At 41.8% G+C, this 25,254-nt stretch overlaps 1 protein-coding gene across 1 annotated transcript in view; it reads left to right on the top strand.

Annotated features, from left to right (window-relative positions):
- The window catches only part of NOL11 (nucleolar protein 11), a 1,613,635-nt gene that overhangs the window by 1,183,993 nt on the left and 404,388 nt on the right, over positions 1-25,254 (top strand). The window contains exon 9 of the mRNA XM_044086719.1: positions 18,010-18,084. Coding sequence (XP_043942654.1) covers positions 18,010-18,084 — 75 coding nt within the window. The remainder of the gene's footprint in view (positions 1-18,009; positions 18,085-25,254) is intronic.

Raw genomic sequence — 25,254 nt, 5'->3', positions numbered from 1 at the left:
TAGGGGCTATAATTGACTATTCGGCTGACAGACATCCTCCAAAAGGGTCTCAATGAGACGGATACCTAGTGTCAAAATCATGGCCTCAAGCTAAATGTCAAAAAGTGCATAGTCATCCCCTTTCGAAAAAACAAAGTACCCACAAATTACCAAATAGGTGGTAGTCCCCTAAATACAGAAGATGTAATAAGGTATCTGCGGACCCAAGTAGATAGTAATCTCACCTTTCATAATTGCATTGCCAAAGTGGTTAGAAGATCCTTCTAAGTGGGCCACCTAATCACAGAAGGGTTCGCATCCAGATCAAAAGAGGTCATTGTGCCCCTCTACTCATTACTCATCAGACCCATCATAGAGTACAACGGTGGGATGTACCTTACAATACACCTGCAACAGCTGAAAAGACCACAGAAGTACCTCACCAAAAGGATCACTGGCCTCAAACAGATGCCCTATGCAGCTCTACTGAAGAAACTCCAGCTGTACTCTGATTCATACCGCCTACTCAGAGGTGATCTCTGCCTGACATACAAGGCCATGTCCAACCCAGAATTGATGGACATGCTCCACCTAAAGAAAACCTTATCCCCTCGAGCCCACACGCTCTAGGGATCTAAACCTCACCACAACAATAAATAGAGGACATGCTGGAGGGATAGATTCCTGTCCCAGAGACTTCCCATGCTTTGGAACAAGATTCCAATCTACATTAGGCAGAGCTCCTTGCTAACACTCTTCAAAAGAAACCTTGACGAGTGGATGGGAAACAGTTTACCCTGGGGATCACTTCAGTGGCTTTGCTGGACAGAGGCACAGGGAACTAATCTAAGGGGGTGGCGAAAGCCAACACATTCTGGCTAGGCTTATAAATACGTTCGGGCAGATAGCCTAGTACCTACCTATGAACCTAATTAATACTGGCTAATAATAGTGTACTGGCATATGTTGGTAGGTTCATAAGTAAAATCTAGCCTAGTTGCCCTTGCAGGCCATTCTAAGCCTAGCAAATTTCCTACAGAGGCAAGAATCAAACTCTGTACCCTGTGTTTGCGAGGTAAACACCTTAAGTACAACCCTTGCCTATACAGTCCTTTTCCATTTAGAAAGTCAGGAAGCATCCAAGTTGTCATTATTGAAAGTCCAATATGAATCTTGTCACTAATACTACTAGGCTTTTCTTGTCAATTAGCAGCATCTGTGATGAGCTGTAAAATTAAGAATTCATTTTATTCATGCATATAAACTTTTTTGCCCTGGGTACAAAAGCAGTCAAAGTCATAAGAACTTTCTTGAGTTATTTGTGAAATTACACAGCTTAAATATTCTTAAAAATGTTTTTTTTAGCATGTACTTCTATATTGATTGTCATATCTATATTAGAGTAGAGAAATTAACCAGTGTATTTTTCAAGCTGCTGGGTTTCAAGTATCACAAAAACTGAATTCTCTTATCCCTTATAGTGAAAAATATATGAGGTTTGTCTAAAATATGCCAAATGCATGAAGTTCTGTACTCAGACTGTGGATGCATGACTGGTGGGGGCTACCTGTGGAACAGACTTTGTTCCTCAGTCATCAATTGTCTGTTTTGCTGCATGTAAAGTTATTGCTTAAAGTCAGTGTCTCTTTTCTACCCGAAAATATGCCTGTAATCCTTGTCTGATTTGGAAGAAATAGTTATTTTCTTGTCTTATTGTTAATAGTTAGCTCTTACACATGTATATGCATAGGCGGTACTGTGTAATGAACGCAGGTTCATAGGTAGGTACTAGGCTATCGCCCCAAGGGCCTACGTAAGCCTAGCCAGCAAGGTACCATACCTTACGCCACCCAAGAAAGTTATTTTCCTGTGCCACTGTCCAGCAGAGACAGAAGTGATCCCCGGGGTGTATTTCCTATTTCCCATCCACTCAAGATTTTTCTTGAAGAGTGATAATGAAGAACTTTGCTTGACATAGATGGGTAGCTTGTTCCAGAGTATAGGAAGTCTCTGGGACAGGAATCTATCCCTCCAGCGTGTCCTGTTTATTGTGGTGACAAGGTTTAGGTCCCTAGAGCGTGTAGCTTGGAGGGATTGGGATTTCTTTAGGTGTGTAGCATGTCTAACAGCTCTGGGTTTGACGTAGCTTTATATGTTAAGCAGAGATCCCCTCGGAGTAGGCGATACGCTACAGAATAAAGCTGGAGTTTTTTGAGGTGGTCAGTGTAGGGAATTTGTTTGAGGCCAGTAATCCTCTTTGTGAGGTACTTCTGTGATCTTTCCAGCTGCTGCAGATGTCTTGTGAGGTACATTCCAAAAGGGGCGTTGTACTCTATAATGGGTCTAATGAGTGACAAGTAGAGGGGAACAATTACCTCTTTTTTTCTTGGATGAGAACCCTTTTATGATGAGGTTTGCCACGTAGGACTTCCTGACTACTGTGGCGATGTAACTATCAAAGGAGAGACTACTGTCCACCTGGGTCCCAAGGTCTCTTATCATGCATTCGGTGTTAAGTAGATTGCTGCCTATGTGGTAGTTCATGGGTACAGAGGTTTTACCAAAGGGGATGACACTGCACTTTTTGGCATTGAGCTTGAGGCCATGGCTCTGACAGCATCTGTCTCAGTGAGGCCCTTCTGTAGGATGTCCACATCATTTGGGGACTTCACTATGGCTCCCAGTTTGCAGTCATTTGTGAACTTGGTCAGCCAGAGGCCTTCTGTGTTAGCCTACACTCTGCGTAATGCAAACAGTTAAGTGAGTTAGCAAGCTGGTTTGTCAGTCTGTGTATGCATGAAAAATCAAATCTGTCTTTCAAAAGAATTTTATTTTAAAACTTACCAAAACAATATAATTCCTTTGTGCACTGTATGTGACCATTAAAGTTTTTAAACCTTGAATTATAATGCAGTATCTTCATATGACATTAAAAAGGAAAAGTAATGCTTTGGTGCTAAAGAATGTCATTTGGTAAGCTTCCAGCATGGTGCACATTGCATACTAAAGGCACTAAGCATTATTAAAAATGTGTCTATTTGAGTTAAATCCAACAGTGTTACTTTTCCTAAATGCAGTTTAAACCTGTTTACAGTTTGCTATGTAATTTAGAAAAAGTAACACATTTTATAACTTATTTGTTCACTTCTGTGTTATCAGTCTTTTTTTTCTTTCCAAGACACAGCATATTTATTTAGCCCTTATCCTTTAGTTATTCTGAAGCACACTTAACTCTTAAGAGTTGTCAGTCTGTTTTCTTATGACAGTTATTTTGATGATAAATGTAAACTGAAAATGTCACTATATTAATGCTGCAGTCATAGGCATTTCCACTTGCTTGTTGTGTAAATATACAGTAGACTCCCTTTTATCCAGCCACCTCTTTAACCAGCCGTCAAATTTCTGCCGTAGCAAAAGAGACAACATAGAAGAACAACACTTCCACCTCCTCTTGGCTAAATAATGACAGACATTTGAGTTTTAGACTTCATATTCATTCGAAAGATACGTACTAACACAAATCCTGTTCTAGATTATGTATAACCTGTAAATGCTATTTTGTATGCATTTTCTGATTAAACCAGCCATTCATTTATCCAGCCAAATGTCCGGTCCCAGTGAGACCGGATAAGAGGGAGTCTACTGTAATAGTTTCTCTCCCTTATTTGTTTTTTATAAGTTCGGGCATTACAACTCAAGTGAGTACTCTGATGTTCATCATGTTACACTGCTGCAGTCATTACACTTGGGTTATCCTGCCGTCAGGCGGTTCCCCAGTCAGCCTGAGTTCCAAAGTCTTGGTCTGGTGTCGGTTGCTGTCACCTCCTCCCTGACGTCAGTGCGACAGGGGTATATAAGATGCAGCTGACACCATTTTCTTCAGTCTTTCTTGCCACCCGGTGCCCGAAGCAAAAGCAGTTCGCAAGTGCCTGTCGGCAGTCTCCTGAGATTTTCATTCCGATCCAGAACTGAAGTCTTCTACAAAGACTTCTTTTGTCTTCTACAAAGCTAAGTACCCCGTTGGGGAAACTTTTTCTTGCCTCAGACCGATGTCAGTAAAAGTTAATAACTGTATTTCTTGTGGGAAGCAAATACCTCATAAGGATTTCCATTCCTATTGTATCCCATGCCTAGGCCCTGACTACGACGTCACTGGTTGTCGGTTTTGTGCTGGGTTTAACAAGCGCACTATCAAACGTCTGTTTGATTTTGCCCGACATTATTTTGGTAGAAAATTCAATTATACCATGCCGTCGGAACTTCTGACGACCGGAATACACAAAAAGCGCAAAGACAAGGATAGGCATCCGAGGCCCAATACTGACTACGAAGCCTCTTCTAGGCCAGTCACCAGTTCTCCAGTTTTCAGTGAGGCGCATTCGCAGCCCCTGACTACCGCTTCTGTAGAACCACAAGCCGCCTCTGACTCCCACGTGGAGATGGCTGGGCCTTCGGACGCACAAGTCCTTCAGCCTACCGAGACTAACCTTTCAGAGGGATCCGGAGTAGCTGAGCAACCCACAGCTACAGAGGGTGTCTTCAGACCTACTCAGTTAAGCATTAAACCCTCATCTAAGTCTAAGCCTCCTTTAAAGTCAAAGAAACAAATACAGCATTCTCCAGGACAGGCCTCCATGCCTAAGAAACAAATGCTCAAAATGGCCGAAGACCTAATCACTCTGATCAGGGAGTCCCATCCCCCTGCTGATAAAAGGCCTAGACAGGATGCAGACTATGACTCATCTGACCAGGTGTCCTCCTCTTCTGATTCATCCTCAGACCTAGGATACTCTTTACCCCCTTATGAGGATTCTGATGCTGAGGAATCAATTCCATCAGCCTCACCGCCTGAGGACTACTCCTTTGGGGAAACCCTACATACCATGAGGGAGCATTTCCACTGGGAAGGCCAGGATTACTCAGAATCCAAGAAAAGGCTCAGACTTCCTTTTATTACCTCAACACAGACCCCTTGCTATTCCGCCAGTGTTAGATATTGTGGATGATGTGCATACTGAATCCAGCTTAAATCCTAGATTCCTTACCTCCAGCCCCAGTTAAACCTGACAGAGTCCCTGACTCTCACAAATTTCTGTATAAAAGCCCTGTAGCTGACCCCAAAACTATTTCTCAGGGACCTAAAGGAGTTAAGGCCTCATCAGCCAAGAATCCAGTTCACTCTGACAGATTCCAGAGCATTAGACAGATGGGGAAAGAAAGTATATACGTCTGCAACTTTAGCAATGAGAGCCTTAAATTGCCAGTTCACATACTAAAATATCAGCAATTTTTTACTGTCTCAGTCAAAACAAAAAATGCTTCCAGATTCAGATCCTCCTAATTTTAAAGACATGCAGGATTTATTGCATGCAGCTGAACAAGTGGGAAAGCATACTTTGCAATGTGGTTTTGATTCTCTGTAGGCCTCCTGCAGAGCAGCAGTTGCAGGCTCTCTCATTAGAATACATACTTGGTTAAAAGAACATACGTTACCAGATCATGTTAAAGCAAAATTATTGCTGCAGGATGTGTTATTTGGTGTTGAGGCAGAAGAGGTATTAAAGAAAATGGGGGATAAGGCAAAATCTATGCAAACGGTGAAGGATTTCTTATAGGTTCAGCCTCCTAGATTTAGCAGAAATTGGCCAACTAAGAATTTGTCCTTTCCAATTACAGACAGACCTCAAAGGGGAAGATACAGACGTCCAAGAGGTAGAGGTCAAACACAAGGTCTTTACAGGCTTCGACAATGGGTTGCATCAGGCCAGAAAGAAGGGGAAGACAGGCCCAAACCAGATAAAAAGCAGCTCCAATGACTTCCCACTACAGCTGCCAAACAACTCCTTCCTGGCAGCCTCCTTGGGAGGAAAACTGGCACTCTTCTACCACAATTGGCAAATGATCACCAAAGACAAATGGGTTCTCAACATTGTATTTCAAGGTTACAGGTTCCACTTTCACACTCTGCCAAGGTTAAAAGGAATGCCAAATCTGCCACCAAATCAGTGGGCAGAGGCTCAAAAACAAATTACAGCACTCATGGATATGCGAGCTATTCAAAAGGTACCATCACAGGAGCAAGGACAAGGATTTTACTCAAGACTCTTTCTGGTACCCAGAAAGGACAAAGCCTGGAGGCCCATTCTGGATCTTTCATCTCTAAACACTTACCTGGATGTTCCGAAATTCAAAATGTTGACATTACAGCAGCTTCTTCCCATGCTGGGCAAGAAAGCTTGGCTCGTGACTTTGGACCTCAAAGAGGCATACCTGCATGTCCCTATCGGACAAAACTGCAGAAGATGCCTCAGATTCATAGCTGGTTCAATGCACTACCAATTCTCTGCACTGCCCTTTGGCTTATCTACTGCACCCAGGGTCTTCACAAAGTGCCTGGCACCAGTAATTGCATTTTGCAGACAGAAAGGAATTCAGATTTATCCATACCTGGACGACTGCCTGATTCAAGCACAGAGCAAGGACATTCTTCTAAAGCATCTGGCATTTGTAAAAAAGTTAATTTGCCTGGGGTATACAGTAAACGAAAAGAAATCAAAACTAGTGTGCTCGCAAGAGAATATTCTTGAGTGCCAGCTTGAACACAATGGCCCAGATGGCTTATCTCACCTCAGACAAACAAGGACAAACTGACTCAATACTTTCAATTGATGGCAACAAAGACCCAACTCCCTGCAAGAAAAATTCTGCAGGCCTTCGGTTACATGGCATCCTGCATACTACTAATTCCATATGGCAGACTGCATATGAGGAAACTACAATGGTACCTAAAGAATGTATGGTCTCAACACTGTCAAAGTTTGGAAACCGTTATACCACTAATCCCTTGCCATCAACAGGAGTTTCAATGGTGGGTTCAAGCATGTCACCTCAACAAGGGACAGCCTTTTACACAACCCACAGCCAGGCAAACGCTGACAACAGATGCATCGGATTACGCCTGGGAGCACACATGGCAGGCAAATGTATCCAGGGCACGTGGCCCGCAGAACAAAGGCATCTTCACATCAATCAAAAAGAAATGCTAGCTGTACAAAATGCGCTTATAGCTTTCAAGGACCTGCTGCATCCAGGATGGGGACAACACCACAGTTGTGGTACATAAACAAGCAAGGGGGCACTCACTCCTACCCCCTATGCAGTCAAGCTATGACCTTATGGAACACAGCTATAAACCTTCAAGTTCATCTGCAGGCACAATTCCTGCCAGGAGAGAAAAACACACTGGCAGACGACTTAAGCAGAAACTTCATGGATCCCCACGAATGGGCCTTGAATCCACAAATATTCAGAATGATAACACAGAAATGGTGGAGCCCAGACATAGATCTGTTTGCATCCCCAATAAACTGACAGCTACAAAAATTCTGCACAAGGAGTTAATCCACAAGCATGGAAAGTGGATGCCCTCTCATTCAGCTGGGAGAACCTGCAAGTATACGCTTTCCTACCACTACCTCTCCTGCCAAAGGTACTCATAAAAGCCCGGCAGGAAGAGCCAAAAATGATCCTGATTGCACCAGACTGGCCATGCCAGCACTGGTACCCAATCTTAAGGAGCTTAGCACAAGAACCACCCTGGATTTTGTCTCGAATCCCACATCTGCTGACTCAGCACAACAAACAAATACTACACAGCCAGCTAAAGACCTAAAACCTAGCTGCATGGAAGATTCCTTAGTCAAGCAAGCAATGCCTCTCTCCAAAGCTGTTCTGGATGTCATTCTAGAGGCCAGAAGGCCTAGTACCAGAAAAGCCTATTCGGATAAATGGAAGAGATTTTGTGCCTGGAACCAAGCTCACAGCCTTGACCCTCTTGTCCCAAACATTCCTCAGATACTACAATACTTAACTGAGATGCTGGACAAAGGACTCTCCTTCTCATCCATCAAGATCCATGCCTCTGCCATCTCTGCTCATTACAACACGGATCCACCAATTTTCTCTAATCCTCTGTTAAAACAGAACCTCAGAGGGGCTAAAAACAAGACCGCCCCGTAGAGCACCTACTCCAACTTGGGACCTCAACTTTGTTATGGAGAAGCTAACTTTACCTCCTTTTGAGCCAGCCAACACAGCATGATTAAAATATATCTCTTGGAAAACTGCTCTGCTCCTGGCAATAACATCAGCACAAAGAGTTTCAGAATTACAGGCACTAATGGCAGTGGAACCTTTCCTCATTTTCCACCAGGACAGGGTGTCTTTACGAACTAACCCTACTTATATGCCAAAGGTGGTATCCAGTGTGGCTCTAAACCAAACTATTCACCTGCCAACTTTTTATTCTAAACCACAGAATAAAGGGAAGAGACCACTGCACTCTTTGGACATTCACAGGCAGTTACGCTTCTACTTGGACAAAACCAAAGCTTTCAGAAAATCTGAGCATTTATTGGTAGCATATGCTCTAGGAGCACAGGGAAAAGCCATTTCAAAACAGACCATTTCAAAATGGATAGGGCATTGTATACGTTTCTGCTACACATACCATGGAAAAACCTGTACCTAGCAGCATTAGGTCTCACTTCACCAGGGCAACAGCCACTTCAACTGCCTACCTCAGGGGAGTACCTACCAAGGATATTTTGGAAGCAGCAACGTGGAGTTCTGTACATACCTTCACCAAGCATTACCATCTGCCTCTATACTCTAAATCCAGAGCTGGCTTCGCCACTGCAGTGCTGCAGGGCCTTGTAGAACCAGCCACCCTTCCTCAGCTTTGGGATTCTACCCAAGTGTAATGACGGCAGCAGTGTAACACGAACATAGTACAGTTTTGTACCTACCATAAATGTAGATGTTAGAGTGCATACACTGCTGCAGTCCAGGTTACCCTTCCTCCTTCCCCTCTTACTGGCTGGTACGTACCTATCTCTTCTACCCTTAGTACCTATAGGGGGAGTATTTGCTGGTAGCTGTAAGTTGTTTTTTTTTTTGCGTTTCTTATGTATGTTTTATTAGCAATTGGAATTGCCTGCCTGTTTAGAGGCACCTGACATCTGGGGCAAGAAAAACTGAAGAAAATGGCGTCTGCTGCATCTTGTATACCCCTGTTGCACTCACATCAGGGAGGAGGTGACAGCAACCGACGCCGGACCAAGACTTTGGAACTCAGGCTGACTGGCGAACCGCCTGACGGCAGGATAACCCAAGTGTAATGACTGCAGCAGTGTATACACTCTAACATCTACATTTGTGGTAGGTACAAAACTGTACTTTAACTGCACTGAAGTTTAGATTTCCAACAGAAAATTGTTAACTTTGTATACAGATTTTGTTGAGCAGGAAAATATTTTATGGCAAGCATTCACTTCTCTGACTGGTGGTCTGTCTTCCAAAGATAAAAATTTGAGTCTGGTAGTGATTTACTTAACAGCAACATCTAAAAGCAGATATTTCTATTAAAGGACGACAACAACAGGATTCTATTAAATGCCCAAAATCTCTTCCTTTTTTCCCTATTTACAGTCCCTGCTACAAGTAAACAATACAGCATTTAAAATATTTTAAATCCACTTTCTCTCCACTAGAACAGGACCTTTACCATACTGTGATGGTTTCACTGTCAAATTTTTATCCCGCCCTGGAAAAGCTTGCTGCAGTCTCCAGTTAATAGATATTATCAAGGCCAGTGAATACAGGCAGTTTTCTGACCAGTTCCCTCCTCAAACTATCACCACCACGACCGTCCTAAAAACCCACCCATGCTGTGATGTCACAGCTCCCTGGTCCTTCCCCTACCCATACAGAAAGTAAAGACTAGAATAAAGAAACAATACACGAGTCGAGTTTCCTGCTGTGAGCTGTCAGTCACAGCAGGTAACAGCTCAAATTACCCATAGCACTTTGACAGAGAAGTTAGGTGTGAAGGGGGATTGGGGGATGAGTCAAAGTAGTACAATTCAGGCTTCACAAAAGACTACAATTTAGCCATTCTAAAATGAAGCAGCAGTATGAAGCAATTTAAAAATCTGTTCTGTGGAATTTGCACGGTTTGTTTTTTAAGTGGTCATTGAATGGCATGAAATGTTGCTTTCAACTGAAAGACGGCAGTGTATGCATGTAAAATCAGTACAGTGACAGGAGCTTTAGGAAGAAAAGACTGTGTGATGTAATTCTTTGCTGGATCACTGCATTGTGGGATACTAGAGGCTGATTAAACAATCAGGATCACTTCAAGATGCTACACACCATGTGGTCGTACACTGAAATTATGTATAAAAATGTTTAAAAACCTTTAAGTATTCCTAGAGTAGTTAAATAAATATTCCTAAAGTGGTCCTATGCAGCCCGACTGAAAAAACTCCAGCTGTACTCAGTGGCATATCGCTTACTCAGAGGTGATCTCTGTCTGACTTACAAAGCCATGTCCAACTCAGAATTGATGGACATGCTCCACCTAAAGAAATCCAAGTCACTGCGAGCCACACGCTGTAGTGAGCTAAACCTCGCCACAACAATAAATAGAACATGCTGGAGGGATAGATTCCTGTCTCTGAGACTCCCCATGCTTTGGAACAAAATTCCTAACTACATTAGGCAGAGTCCCTCACTAACACTCTTCAAGAGAAGCCTTGGCGAGTGGATGGGTAACAGAAAATACACCCCTGGGATCACTTCATTGGCTCTGCTTGACAGGGGCTCAGTTAATTGATCAATGGGGCGGCGAAAGCCGACACACTCTGGCTAGGCTTAAAAATGCCCTCGGGCAGATAGTCTAGTACCTACCTATGAACTTATAAATGTTGGAAACACCAAACCATGATGAAATAAACATGTCTGAGTATGTGGGTGTGGTTCTCCTTGTAAGTCTCATCAGCCCATAACTTACCCTTCCTGTAATCAGGAGGTCACAAAGGCAGTGAAAGTTAGGCATTTTTCATTACTTGGAATTCTTTTAAGTCAGCCCCAATGTGCATCCTGTATCATCACTAACAGGCATGAGTAGAGGTATATCTTTGTAGACAGCAGATGGCAGTGCTTAGTTTGTGCTGTGTGTGTATGAGAACACTCATTTTTTCCCCCAAGACTGTTGCTGCTTTTATGGCACTCAGTTTTAAAATCTTGTTTTACACAGATTGTGTATCAAAGCAGAACTGTTTTCCTAGCACATTTGTTTGAAGGTCACAAGAATGCTAGAGCTGTTTTTTCAGATACTCGTTTAGTTTAATTTGTACTCAGCATTTGCTCCATATTCACTAATTGCAAAACTAGCAGACACTGTCTTATTTGTTGCATGTTAAATTTGTGCAGACTGTTAACCTGTTATGATAGCTTACAAATTTTATTAATTTTACATTTGGTTGCAGTAGTTTAAGATCGAAATATTTATGCGCCAAGTTTTCAGTTCTGGTACTCTGAGTGTTTCAAATTACTGTATACAAGTCCTTTTTAAAATAAACTATCTGTACTAAATTTTGCAATGCAAGTAACAATTTATAACTTAAAGCATTTTTTTTCTGCGGTTTGACATACCCATGTAAGTTTGCATTGCAGTCCATTCTCCTTGACTAGAGTCCATTTGCCTGTAGCCCCAAGCTTCCTTTTCTGGAAACATCCGTTGTCTTGTGCACCTCATCTGAGCTTCCTTTACATCAGGTTCAGTTGAGGTTTATGGACTTCTGTTGCAGTTTGGAATTTTATATCATATGTGAACTTGGCATGTAGTTTTTCTTGTTTTCATCATCTGCATCTTGTTACCTGTTTCTCCGTCTTCAGGATGAGGCCCCAGTTGTAGTACAACGAAAAGTTAGTAGTTGAGTTAGGACCCAACAATTTTATTTATACAGTGATTTGCAAGCAGTTACTACTAGTGTCATGGGAGGTGAGATTGAAATGCACTTTGGACTACAAACAGGAAACTAAAGCAGTTTATACATTAATTTAAGCACAGCCTTCTTTATTTTGCTAATATACTGATCTAAAACTTGCTATATTGAGTAATAGTGGGTCACTGAAAAATCAAGTGCTATTGTCCCTTTTCCATAAGTGTCCAAAGTCATTAAGTACTTTCCCTGGTGTTGAGCAGATGTGACACCATTATGTTTGTAATGTCTTAGTTCTTAATCTATCCTGTCATATCTCTTCTACCTGGCATAATTTATTGTGTGATCTGTTCAGCAAGAAGTTACTTAAAAGCAGTCTTGTCAGCAGAGAGTTGTTTTATTTTCCTGGAATCTGTTGGTGTTGCTCATGTTAGCGTAAGATGTTCTGTAAAATAGATATTAAAATATTTTTTTCCTAACTTCAGTTAATTTCTTTAGTTTATAAAATCATTTTTAAGTGACTTGTACATGTTAGACTCAAAATAATTGGTGTCCAAAAGTTAGAAACTTAATTTTGGTCTGGTAATGAAACCTTTGAGCAGCTTGTATGTTGGGGATAGGAGCTGCAGAATTGGTGTTGATTCAAGGAAGTGTGTAACACTGCACTGTGTTTCAAGCAGGCAGCTATGCATTGTAATGTGGAAGCTGTCATAAAGGTATCTTCTTCAAGTTTTCCTATAAACAACCTTCAGAGGCCACAGCTGTTTATTGCTACTAAAGAGAACTCGGGATATTCATTTATTTAGTTTGTAATATGGATGCAGTCTGGAGTCTGTATGTATTATACTAGAGTGAGCTTAAAGGTAGAGTACAGCTGTTTTCAGAAAAGTTCAGTTGGGAAACCTTTGGGAAGTCAAAATAACCCTACAAATTTTATCTTCAATAAGCACACCCCTAAGAGAAAATTCAGAATGAATTTTCTAGGTACACAGATAGACAATGGCTTGAACTTTGACCACCATGTATCTCTAGTGGGGAGGAAGTCCTATGTGGCACAGCTTAAGTAAAGGTATGGCATCCATAGATTGTGACTGTTGGTGACACCCCCGACCCCATGTGCAAAATGGAGGAAAAAGGGTTTGATTATGGATGGATGCATATCCAAGGAAATTGCAGTCCCTCTGTACTAATTCCTCATTACACCATTAGAATGCAATGCACCATTTGGCATGTACCTGACTAGGCACTTGCAACTAGTGTGACCTCAGAGGTTCCTCGTAAAGAAAATAAAGGTCTTTAACATGTCTTATGCGGACAGACTAAAAGCCTTATCCCTTTTCTCTGTCTCCTCCTAACTATTAAGGACTGACCTACAGGGCACTGAAAAATCTAGCCCTAATGGAGCTGCTGCACCTCCAAGTCAAACAGCATAAGGGTTACCTGATCTAGGGATCAAAACTTAGTGACTCAAGCAAAATATGCTGAGGAGACAGCTGCTTCTCAGATTGCCCCTTCTTTGGAACACGCTTCTTATTCACGTTAAGCAGAGCCCTTCCCTGACTCTCTTCAAAAGTAGTTTGGATCGATGGATGGAGAATTGCAGATTCACAGTTGAGGTAGTGCCTACGTCCCTTATGGACAGTGTCTGTCTGTAAGATGCTTCTGACATAAATCCAAAAGAAATTGCACCAAGAAGGAGTTAACCACAATATACGAAGTGGCTTTATTAAGGAAAACCACAAACCATAAACGCTTAAATGAAATTGTGTGTTCGTCTTTCTCTGAATAAAGCCTTTATCAGGTGTAACGCAAACTCATTCCAAGACCATTTAAATAGTCTCAGTTCACTGGGCAAAAAACTAATTAGTTTTTACTATAAAACCCAATTACTTTCCTAAACATAATCACCAACGAATATACATACATAGGTGGCATAATTAAGTTCCTGGTTTAAAAGCACAAATTCTGTTAAATTATGTACACCTGTGAATAAATATCAAATATTTAAATATTAAAAAAATAATGAATAGGAATATTTAAAATACATATCCCAAGTACTATTTCCCTTGTATGCTAAAAAAAAAAATAAAGCAAGACCACCATCTACTGGTCCCACACATTATTACATATTAGTAAATTTTTTTTCATAAAAAACATGCTGTAATGGAAGATTATGAAATAAAAATGCAAACTTACGTATATAGTGTTGATAGAAACAACAAAAACATTGTGTATTAGTTACTGATGACAGGTGATCCGCTGTGGTGACCCCTAATGGGAACAGCCGAAAGAAGATGTAAAACGCTTAGTTATGTAGTGTTGGCTACAATTTAGTTTTAAGGGGGGCACTATGGAAATGTTCATTCAATCCAGGAGAAATATTAGCTTGTAGGGTGGCTTGCCACCACAGTTGCTTATATTCAATTCTCTCCTCTCATAGCCCCCTGTTATATTACACTTTGTCTTCTAACAAAAAACAGAAAATTAGCCTGTATGCACTCCTTTGAGTGTTTGTATAGGGCATTATTATCTTTTTTGTCATGTCATAATACTGCTCATAAATTCTTCTTTTGAGTTTACACTCAGTTTTCCCAACATAAAAAGGTTGACATTCTTGGCAAGTAGCCAGATATATTAAACCAAAGGGAGTGACAGTTGAAGTAATTTATTCCTTCTGTCAATTTACTCCTACTTGACAAGAATACACTCTCCTTATTCAATATGCATGCATACTTGGGAACAAGCACCACACTTCAAAAGTTCCTTTCCTCTTGACTTTAATTATCCTTTTCCTATTCATGTCTTGTTCCAGTAACCTATATATAACTTTCACAGGCTTTTTGGGAATTTCCACCAAGTCAGTAAAATTTATATACTTTTCCCATTCTTTTCTATAATATTTCTGACTGTGTATATTCCCATTATATTCTGTCACAAAAGCTTGACTAAACATTTTTTTCTTAACAATGTCTTTCAATACTATCATTTATAGTATTTTCACCTAGAATAGGTCTAAATCTATCCTTCCACCAGCTGCTACTTTTCTGACTTCCTCAATTAAATTGAGAGGATAACCTCTTTCTTTAAATAATCCCTGAAATAAAATAAGGTTCAGCTGCTATACAAAGGTCCCAATTCCAGAAGAGAAATCAAACAGTAGCGAAAATACAGGACAAGACCACCACTACGATGCACATAAAATTCCAAGATTTTTATTATAGACAGAAATGATCAGATTTCATTTTACTAGTCAATAAAAGTCTTTAAATATGCTGACCAATTACACTTAATTAAAATCAATCAAGTAATACATTTGAATCAGGCAGGTAGCCATGGTAACTATTTCAATGCTGCTAGCTCAAGTCATTCATGGTAGACATTCATATATATTTCTATTTTCATTTTTTATACATATATTTTTTATATATATTTATATTTATTCATATATATTCACACATTGTGTTATATATATTATATTGTATAGAGATTTCTTGTTTTGTATGATTTAGGTTTTTTTTAGTACAGTGGCTACCATGAATGACTTGAGCTAGCAGCATTGAAATAGTTACCATGGCTACCTGCCTGATTCAAATGTATTACTTGATTGATTTTAATTAAGTGTAATTGGTCAGCATATTTAAAGACTGTTTTATTGACTAGTAAAATGAAATCTGATGAAGCGTGCAGCGTTTGGCACGTGAAAGCACTCATTTCTGTTTATAATAAAAATCTTGGAATTTTATGTGCATCGTAGTGGTGGTCTTGTCCTGTATTTTTGCTACTGTTTAAATTCCTCTAAGAATCTACATTCACCCTCAAAATCATTGTCTGTTGAAGTCCTTCTGCTGGCCCTCATGAGTTAACCTTTTACAATGTTCCTTTTATGGGAATATGGATGGGCACTTGAGTAGTGTAAATGAGTTCGAAAACGTGTCCTTCCTAAATATTTTAGACCTAAATCTTTACCAGTTTTATAAACTGTCACATCTAAGTATTGCAGTACCTCAAAGGAGCAATTTATGTAAACTTCAAAAACCTAATGGCTTCACCTAAGTAAGCAATCATTTTTTTTAATTTTTCTAATGAAGTCCAGAAGATGTCATCTAGGTACCTCCTATAAAATGACCAACAATTTGTGTAACCTGAGTGAAGGACAGATTTGTTTTCCCAAATTGCTAAAACTATGTTAGCATAGGGTTGGAGCACTGGCTGCACGCATACTTTACTCCCTTGTATTTGTTGAAAGAATTCACCTCCAAAGTGTATATAATTATTCTTAAGAACTACATCTGTAAGATTTAAACAAAGTAGATGTTTGCTATGTTGTAAACTTTTTTAGTTAAATAAAGCCTCTTCAAGAAATTGTATACCCTCGTCATGAGGGATACTGGTGAACAGATCTACTATGTCTGTCAATTGTTACAAAACTAATGTCATTATATAACTCTGGCTTTATATTTCATAAAAGATCCCAAGAGTCTTTCATTCATTATAATTAGTTTATTATCAACATATTTAGCCAAGGGTGCTGTCCTGGACCCTTCTGCAGCCACAATATGTCTAAGAGATGGGTCTAGCTCATTATTATGGACCTTGGAGATTGCAAAAATGGAGGGAATGTTCTGTTTGTCATTTTTCAAATATTTAAATGTATTCTGGTCAATTAATCTCTTCATAAACATCGCTCAAAACGGTGTCTATCTTTTTGTATGAAATATTCATTTAATTTCTAGATACTCCAACTTATTTGTATCATTTAGAATCTCATTCATTTTACCTTCATAAAGAATCCTGTCCATTATAACTGCTCCCCCTTTCTTTATCTGGTTTCATGACCCTGATGTCATTGTTTTTTCTCATATCCTCTAGTGCATTCTTTTCTTCCATAGTCAAATTAGGTGTGTGTCTATCATTACATTTTTTTTTCTAATTTTTCTTCACAAGAGCTTCAGCGTTTTTTAGCTGAGGGTGCAGTTGTGGATTGTATAAACTTTTCTTTGTAGTTGTGCCATCATCCGTGTTAACCTGCTGAGGCAATACTAGGCCTAGATTTCATTTTTCTCACAAATAACTTTGTCAAGAATAACTCTGGTTAAATCTCATTTCTTCTGGCGAATAGGTGTACCTGTAGTTAAGTTTCTTCAATTTGTGAAGAATCACCTACATGTGGATACATACATAGATGTCCATATTATCATTCTCCCCCCTCTCCCTGTTTTCCCTCCCCTTGAATTGTAAATGTTGGTGATACTGTGGTGGATCTTTGTTTTTCATCCTTGCGGATCTTTGAAGGGCAGGGTATTCTAAAGGGTCAGTAGGGGTAACCTACTCTGTCCATTTCATCAGTAACCCTGGTCTTCACAAAAATAATTTCTCTGTTCAAACCTGGTCTCAAAGTTGTAAAGGTTCCCTTTTTCTTTTTTTTTTCTTGGGTTATTTGGTTTTTGGTAGTGCCTGTTTTCTTTATATTCTAGTAAATCCCTTTCTAGCTTCTTCAATTTTCTGTTAATTAAGGCATCACACTTCTCATCTATCTTAATCCTTGGGTTAAAATATTTTTCTCTTTCAATGTCTACCTGAAACATAAGCTCTTTAGTAATACTTTGGTTAACTTCTATTTCACTGTGTACCAGCACTTTAATTTTTTCACACTCATTTGTTATAGCTGTTACTACATCCAAACCACATCAGTTAAAAATTTCTAGAAGTTCTTTGTGAAATTCACTTCCTACCTGCATGTTTGGGTTTTTAAAAACTCTTCCCTTGCCTAGGTAAGTATTGTTAATTTCCAAAGTTTTATATTTAAACATTAAATCGGAAAGTCTGTTAATTTGATTGTGGTTAGTACCAGGGTATGGCAGATCTCTTGACGTGTTGCTTTTAACTCCAGGCATAAGCACAAACCAATGCCATCCACTTGCCCCTAGGAGCCACTATATATTGGGTAAAATTGGGTTATGTTGGCTATGCTTGTAAGGGCTCTTAAGCTGTTAGTGGTAATATGCTGTGAACCTTGTGATGAAATGTTAAGGAACTCTGTGTGTAAAATGGAAATCTATAGCCAACAACAGAAGAAGATTACCAGTAAAACTGACATAACAAAAGTGTATGTATGTATTGATTGGAAGAGTGTTTAGCAGGTATACTAGAGGGATCAGGTGGTGTTTTCAAGGGGGGAAGCTTACATCCAAAAAGTTTGGATTTTTTATTTCCTTTCGTAACCAACTTTATTTTTTATTCATAGGTCAGAAGGATGAAAAGCCCATCACCTAAGCACCATCTCGAAACTAACACAGACCAGTTATTGCAGCTTGTTAAAGTGAGCATTTGACTTCTTCACTGACTTCTTTGCCTTGTAACTGGTGCAAATAAGAGTATCTCACAGCTATATTAGCCACAGTATCCATAGTAAAGTTTTACACCTTTTCTAGCACTGTACCCATATTTATAACTTGCAAACTTTATTTTTAAGCATGCATCCAAACAAATGAGTGTACCTGTTAAGAGTTATTTGTTGACTACAAAGTTGGCACTTAAGAAATCGGTTTATGTAGCTGTTGAAAATGAAACAGCTACTTTATAAGCATTTTTTTCTCTGCTCCATTTTGGCTATGGCATGCTCAGGAGCCTAGAAAAGGAGAGCAAGGTGCGTACTTATCGGTGGTTTATTTTTTTCTTTGCATTGAAAAACATTTTAGTACAGTGCAAAATTTATAACTTTGAGCTGAGACAGTCCGTTTTTGGAATCTGTGTACTTGGATTTTATTTGGAACATGTTTGCAAGCTTTTTTTATAGCTATTTGGGGGACTCATCAAGTTCAGTCTCAGTTTTGCAAACCCAGTTGCTACTGATTTGGCCCTCTTATCCTTTCCTAAGTGCTTCTGATTAGTGTACTACTTACAGAAGTGTTCCGTCTGAAATCCAATTACATGAAGGTTCAGTATTTCAGCACCTCTTTACTCAGCATATTTTCTCCTGGGAATTTGGCAGTCTGTATTGCACCTGCTTTCTTTACCAAATGTCTTACAGTAACTGTTTCGATGATGGTAAATGTGTGAATTTGAGCCATATAGTTATGGTATCTGAATCCAGTGGGAAGAGGTTTAATTTGATGATTTCAACTCTGTAGTTTGTTACTAAAAGGGTCCTGGGAATGTGCCCATCCTGTCCTGAATGTTGGTAGATGCGTCCCTGAGTAGTTTGTGTAAACAAACATGTTTAAATTTTACTTGTGGTTTCATGGTAGGTTTGCTGATTTCCCTATGGGAGAGAGGTTGGCACAATGTGACAAAAATTGCCAGTAACATGCTAGTCTTTAATGTATTTAGGTCAGCAAGCTAGACTTCAGTAATTTATAGACTTAAGCTTTCATGTTATGCTTTGTAGATGAGATGTCGTAAGACTGTTTTCAGCATTGATCACCCTTGTATATCAAGTAGAAAACGGTTTTTCATCTAGTTTTTCTTTTGAGTTGTCTGTCTAGTATTCTGTATTGTGCAGTGTTGATCTTGAAATGAACTGCAGTTTGTTTGAGGCATAGACTTGAGTTTAGCTGTTTTGCAGGAGGTGGTTTTATCTTGGCTGCTGTCACTCTCAAGCACACTGTTGCTCTTTTATTGTTGCTTGCTAATGTTTACCTCTTTCAAGATAATATAAATATGAATGTTCTGCTTTGTGTTGCTAGTAGATCACATTGTTGAATGAGGCCATTTATGAAGCGATAGGTCTATAGTTTTTCCTTTCACAATTTGAGATGTTTGATTGCATCAGTGCAGTTAACAGAAGGAGAGAGTCATTGTGCTTTGAGTTGCCTGTAGTAAGCATGTGTTAGTTTCTACAGGGAGTACAGCTCCTTATTGCATCCATTGAAGGCATTGATTACTTGGGACTATGGTCACTGTATTTCACAGTCTGTTATGAATACTGAAAGACAGAAGTCTTGTCATTAAGAACTTCATACATTTATACTGTGTTAGAGAGGCAGACTATCCCATCATTTCTGTTTTGTAATTTAATTTGGATGTTCTTTGTAACCTGCACCACATCAAATTGTATGTAGTTGTGTTTCATGTTGCTGCACTGCCTGTAATGAATCACTGTGGACAGAAATGATTCAGAAAATGTATTTCATCTTCACTTGTAGCTGTTTACAATACTAATGTCCCTGGAACACTCAAGCAGTTATTTTGGAGTAGAACAGTATACAGTTAGTATTTTTTTTTTGTTACACCACTTCTGTACCCCAATCCACTATGCTCTATAGAGGGTGAAATTGCAATTCCCTTTTTCAGTGCTGTTCATTGGATTAAATCTTTCCCTTTAATACATCAAAAGTTTTAGGAGAGTCAAAGCAAAATATAGACACAAATCAAGTACAATTCAGAGGTTTGTGCTTAAGAGAGAGATGGAGGCATTCTCCCTGCATCCCCCACACGTCTCTGCACTGTTGACTCAAATTTTGGAATTAACAAAGTGAGCCTCATGGTATAGAGGGAGAAGGCCCTGACTATGCTGCAGGCAGCTGAAGTTTGATTAGTAGCTTTGGTTGCCTGTAGGAGCTTGCTGGGGAGGAAGTGTGTGTCAGCTGCCAGTTTGCATTTCCTGGGTTGGAGGTAGGCAGTTGTGGCTCACCTGATGGGTGATGCCCAGTAAGAGTTCTAGATACTCTCCTAGAGGAGTCCTGAGCCAACCAAGCTACACAGCTGAGTGGAGGTAGCTCTGTAGAGGCCTTTTTCCCCTTGCGATTCAGCAGTGAGGACTTGGGAGCTGCTGTGGAGGAAAAGGGTTGCTGCCAAGGAGAGAGGGTAAAGTTGCCCCCTCCCACCCACACAGACACCAAATCAACAAGCTGACCTAATTTTTACTGTCCAACTGTTGCTTGGAGGGCCGATGGGGATTACAAGGCAGGAACAAGTGGGCCATAGGGCATATTGTTCTCCCTGGGATGCCCATTTCTTGTTCTGATAAAAGAAATAAGCTTGATTAATGTAGGGGAACCATCAGGGTAATTTCTTTGGGGAGGTGGGACAGCAAAAACAAATTACTTTCTTGACAGTTATAAACAGATTCTGACTTTAAAGTACTGCTATTGGTAAAGGGCATCTTGAATTGTACTGTCAGCTGATCTGATGTTATCCATACCATTATTCCTCACAGATGGGTCTAGGATCCAACCTCTGAGCTGAGCCGGCCACTTCTTAGACAGATCCAGAGCTCACGCTCCTCCCCTTCCCATAATCCCCAGCTACCCTCTAACCCTCAGATCTCGTTTCCAGGTGAATTGCTCAAAACATGGTCCAGGCTCAAGCATAGGATTCTAGATGAGTGGTGCTTTTTGTTGCCTTTTTCTCTTTCCTCCTTTGTGTAGTATTTCCATAGTTAGCCCTTTTCTCTGTATTCCTCCCCTCCCTAGCAGAATCTAGTGGGTATTTAGGTAGCCCCCCCCCTTCAAGTACTTGGTGCTTTGCTCCCTTTATTAGAGTAGTAATTTCTCTCTCTGTGAGACTGTTTGACTGTGTGTCTTATTGGTATGGCTGATAAGCCTGTGGACTACAGGAGATGCTTCTCGTGCGGTTGGAAGATGCCATATGCTGACTTGCACATGGAGGAGTGTCTACACTGTCTAGGGTCGGTGCACCTGGAGGTTGAATGCGACATTTGTGCCGTGTTCAACCCCATGGCCCTTGTAGAGCGCCACAACAAACTCGTCCTCAAAGGCTTGGCAAAGGGGGGGGGGCCTCTGTCCTCGGACTCCCCTTCCAAGTCTTCGCAGGAGCCAAAGAAGATACCTCCTGCTACCCCTGAGATGTTGTCTTTTCCAAAAAAGACGAGGCTCTCTGATCACAGATCCTTGGATCTAAGTCCAGCTTCTTGGGCTTCAGATCCAAGGTTGGTTATCCACAGATCCTCTGATAAGGTTTTCTGATCCAGGACCCCACCAGACCGGATGTCTTTGGATCTGAATAAGAGCAGACTGTCCCTGGATCTGACTAGTTTGTCGGATCTGGCCAGTACAGCTCCCAAGTCTTCGGACTCTAACAAATTGTCTGATCCGACAGTAGCGTCAAATCCTCCTGTTTCAGAGAGTTCTCCTCCCAGATCCTGCAGGACCTGGTTGGATCAGAGACATCTGTGCCACTCTCCTGCTTGGAGCCACAGCAATTCAGGATCCAAGGCTGGATCCCCAACTAGATCAGTCTGCTCCTCAGCTTGTCCAGATCATCCAGAATTCTCCTTCCCTCAGACATGGGTAGGTTGATGGAGTTTCCTTAAAGCCCAACTCGAGTTGGGCCTGCTGTCATCCCCAGCCCATGCTGCTAGGGGACCCTCCCCATCCACAGGTCTCCACTCTCCTCTCCCGATCCAGAAGGAGTTGAAATGTCAGGACCCTGAGATTCTCAGTGAGAGTTCGACTGTGTCAGGAATCCCTCCTTTCTTGACACCGTCCAGGTCCCTAACTGGCACTCTTCTGCATCCCTCGGACCAGAATGGGCCTAGTTTCTGAGGGGTCAGTGTTAGTTCCCTGGGGATGGGTTTGGGCCCATATTTTTTGGACTGCTCCCTTCCCATGGGGACCTCTATGCTCGACAGCATGGGGTCGATACCGTCTGGAACCTTCAGTGCTGTCAGGGTCCCTTCACCCTTCCCAGGTGGCCCTGGCTGCCAGGATGGGGGAGGGTCTTCATCCAGTCAGCCTGCCTTCCGGCTAGTATAGAGGACCTTCTCCAATTTGGTAGCTACCTCTCCTTCTTCCCAAGGTCCCCCTTAGCCTTTCTTGAGTATGGGTGCTCAGACCTCATCCTCCTTCCAGGGGCAGTCCCCTCACGAATGCCTTCAGTCAGGAATTGCCCCACTTGGGGTACCCATCTCTTCCGAGTCCTCCCCTGAACCCACTGCAGAGGAGCTCCCTCTGAAGAGAACGTGTAAGAGGAGGCACCTGGACTCCCCAGAGAGTCCCTCACCGAAGACAGATTTTGAGGAGGGAGACGGGTCATCCAGACTTCAATCTGAGGAGGTTTCCTTCGGGGACATCCTGGAAGTCCTCAGAGAGGTGGGTGGTCTTCCCAACTCCCCGTCTTCAGAGGAGTCTGTTTCTGAAGGCGTTCAGAATGAGCCTATCTTCTACCTGGGTCCCCCCCCCCCTGCTGATAAGCTTGGGGACCTCATCACCAGCAGGACCTGGAAGGAGCCAGACACAGTGGAATCCATGCCCAAGAAAGCAGATAAGTTCCTCAGTCCCCCTCAGAACAGGTCTTTTTGGAGCAAAGGGATCCCTGTCAATGCCATCATGCTGGCCCCTGCTATCCAGAAGGAGCACAAGTCCTCTGTCCATCCCCTGAACAGGGAGTCCCAGGCGATTAACTGCTTTAGAAAGCATGCGTTTGCCTCAGCTACTTTTGATCTAAGAGCAGTCAATTACTTGGCCCACTTAATCCGGTTTCAAAGGGATTAGGTTTCAGATCTTACCACTTCCCTGTCACAATTTTTACCTCGAGAGCTTCAAGCAACTCTCCGAGGCTGTCCACTCTCACCTCCGTAGCGAATGCCTCAGAGGTTGATCTCCAATACTGCAGCGGCCACCTCTCGAGCAGCAGGCATCGCTATGAGGCGTCATGCCTGGCTTTGCTGGTTCGTGGAACCCTTTAAGTCCTTTACAAATGCCCCTTTTGACAGTTCCTCTTTGTGGACCATCAGTTAAACAGACCTTAACCCGCAGTGAGCAGGAAGGCAAGACTCTTTGTACAGTAGGAATTTAGTTTTCTACCCCTTAGAGGTCTTTTTCTAAGACCCAGAGAGGTGGTAAAAAGCTTTGGTACCAGAGGACTCGTGTCTTCCTTTCAGGATGCTCCCCAGGAATCCTCTTCCACTGGCCAGGGCAGGGGATTCAATGGTAGATGCTGCCCTAGGGGCACAGGGTTTTTGCAAAATCAGGGCTCTCTGGAACCCTTCTCAGGGGAGTCCTTCCAGTGCTCCTGATGCATTGTTTGACTGTCCTGCCCTGGAGGCAGTCTGTGGTCATCTCTCCTTCCACCTACTAGCCTGGACAAGTCTCAGTTCCAATCAGTGGGTGTTAAAAATTATTTCCAGGGGTTATTCCATTCCATTCTCCAAGCCCCCTCCAACTCAGTCTCTCCCAGATGTTCCACACCATCAAAGGGAGTTGGCTTATCTCCAGGTGCAAAACCTCCTTCGAAAAAAGAGCCATTCAAGAGGTCCCAACAAGACAACAAGGGTCCAGAACTTAATCTCGCTTCTTTTGGTGCCAAAAAAGACCAGGGACCTGCAGCTGATTCTAGAACTCAACAAACTAAACCCTTTCTGTCAAGAAATCCAAGTACCGGATGGTCACTCTACAGTCCATTCTGCTCCTCTTGCGGAAGGGCGATTGTATGTGCTCAGCGGATCTCAGGGATGCGTACTATTGTATAAAGATAGGCAGATGCTCCAGGAGATATTTCTGCTTTCGGCTAGGGACAGTCATAAGTTCAGAGCCCTGCCCTTTGGACTCACCACAGCCCCCCCCCCCCGGGTGTTTATCAAATGTATGGCAGTGGTGGCAGCTCATTTCCAGCTGCAGGTTTTCTCATACCTAAACGATTGGTTCCACATGGCTTCTACGAGGCATTGAAAAAGGCTGTCGTCCAGGTATCTCCTCAGGCTTTTCTAGCACTTAGGGATCACAGTGAACCTCCCTAGTTGAATCTAATTCCCATCCAAAACTGGAATTCATTGGAGTGCAGTTGGACATTATATAAGAGACTGCAGCACTGCATCCCTGCAGGGTCCATTTGATTCAGGATCAAGTTTCTCTTGTTGAATCTAACATGCCCACCTGTTCATTTGATTCTGAAAGTGCTAGGCTCTATAGTGGCTGCCATTCAGTTTGTCTCTCATGTCCGGTATCGTATGCGAGTTCTCCAATGGACCCTGGCAGTCCAGTGGTTCATTCTGTCTCACCCCATGTCTGTGACAATAATATTGAGACAGATATGCAGGAGTAATCTAGCTTGGTGGCTTCTGACTCTGAACCTTTTTCTAGGCAGGCCCTTTTCTTTCCCCACCCAAGTTCATGGTGACCACTGACTCATCACTGTTGGGGTGGGGATGCATTTTCATGGCAGGACTGTCCAAGACATGTGCTCCCATATAGAGACCAAATTGCACTTCAGTTTCGTGGAGATGAGAGCAGTCCCTTTAAGGCTGCAAGCCTTTCAGGACTGCTTTCCTCTGGGGACCATAGCAGTTTAGATGGACAACATGGCTGTAGTCTGGTACATCAACAAGCAAGGGGCGACATAGTCTGATCCTGTGTGCAGAGAGGCCATGTGGGAGTGGGCAATGTCTTCCAGGTGCTTTCTTGCAACCCATATACCCAGGAGTTCCAACGTGCTGACTAACAAACTCAGCAGGTCCATCTTGAGTCCTCAGGAGTGGTCCCTGACTCCATCAGTGGCGAGGTAGATCTTCGACCATTGAGGTCATCCATGC

Source organism: Protopterus annectens, chromosome 10.part0 (genome assembly GCF_019279795.1).
Source record: "Protopterus annectens isolate FY-2018-M chromosome 10.part0, PAN1.0, whole genome shotgun sequence".
NCBI classification, from domain to species: Eukaryota; Metazoa; Chordata; order Ceratodontiformes; family Protopteridae; genus Protopterus; species Protopterus annectens.
Note: the sequence above shows the minus strand (reverse complement) of the source record. Positions and strands in the feature narration are given on the sequence as shown.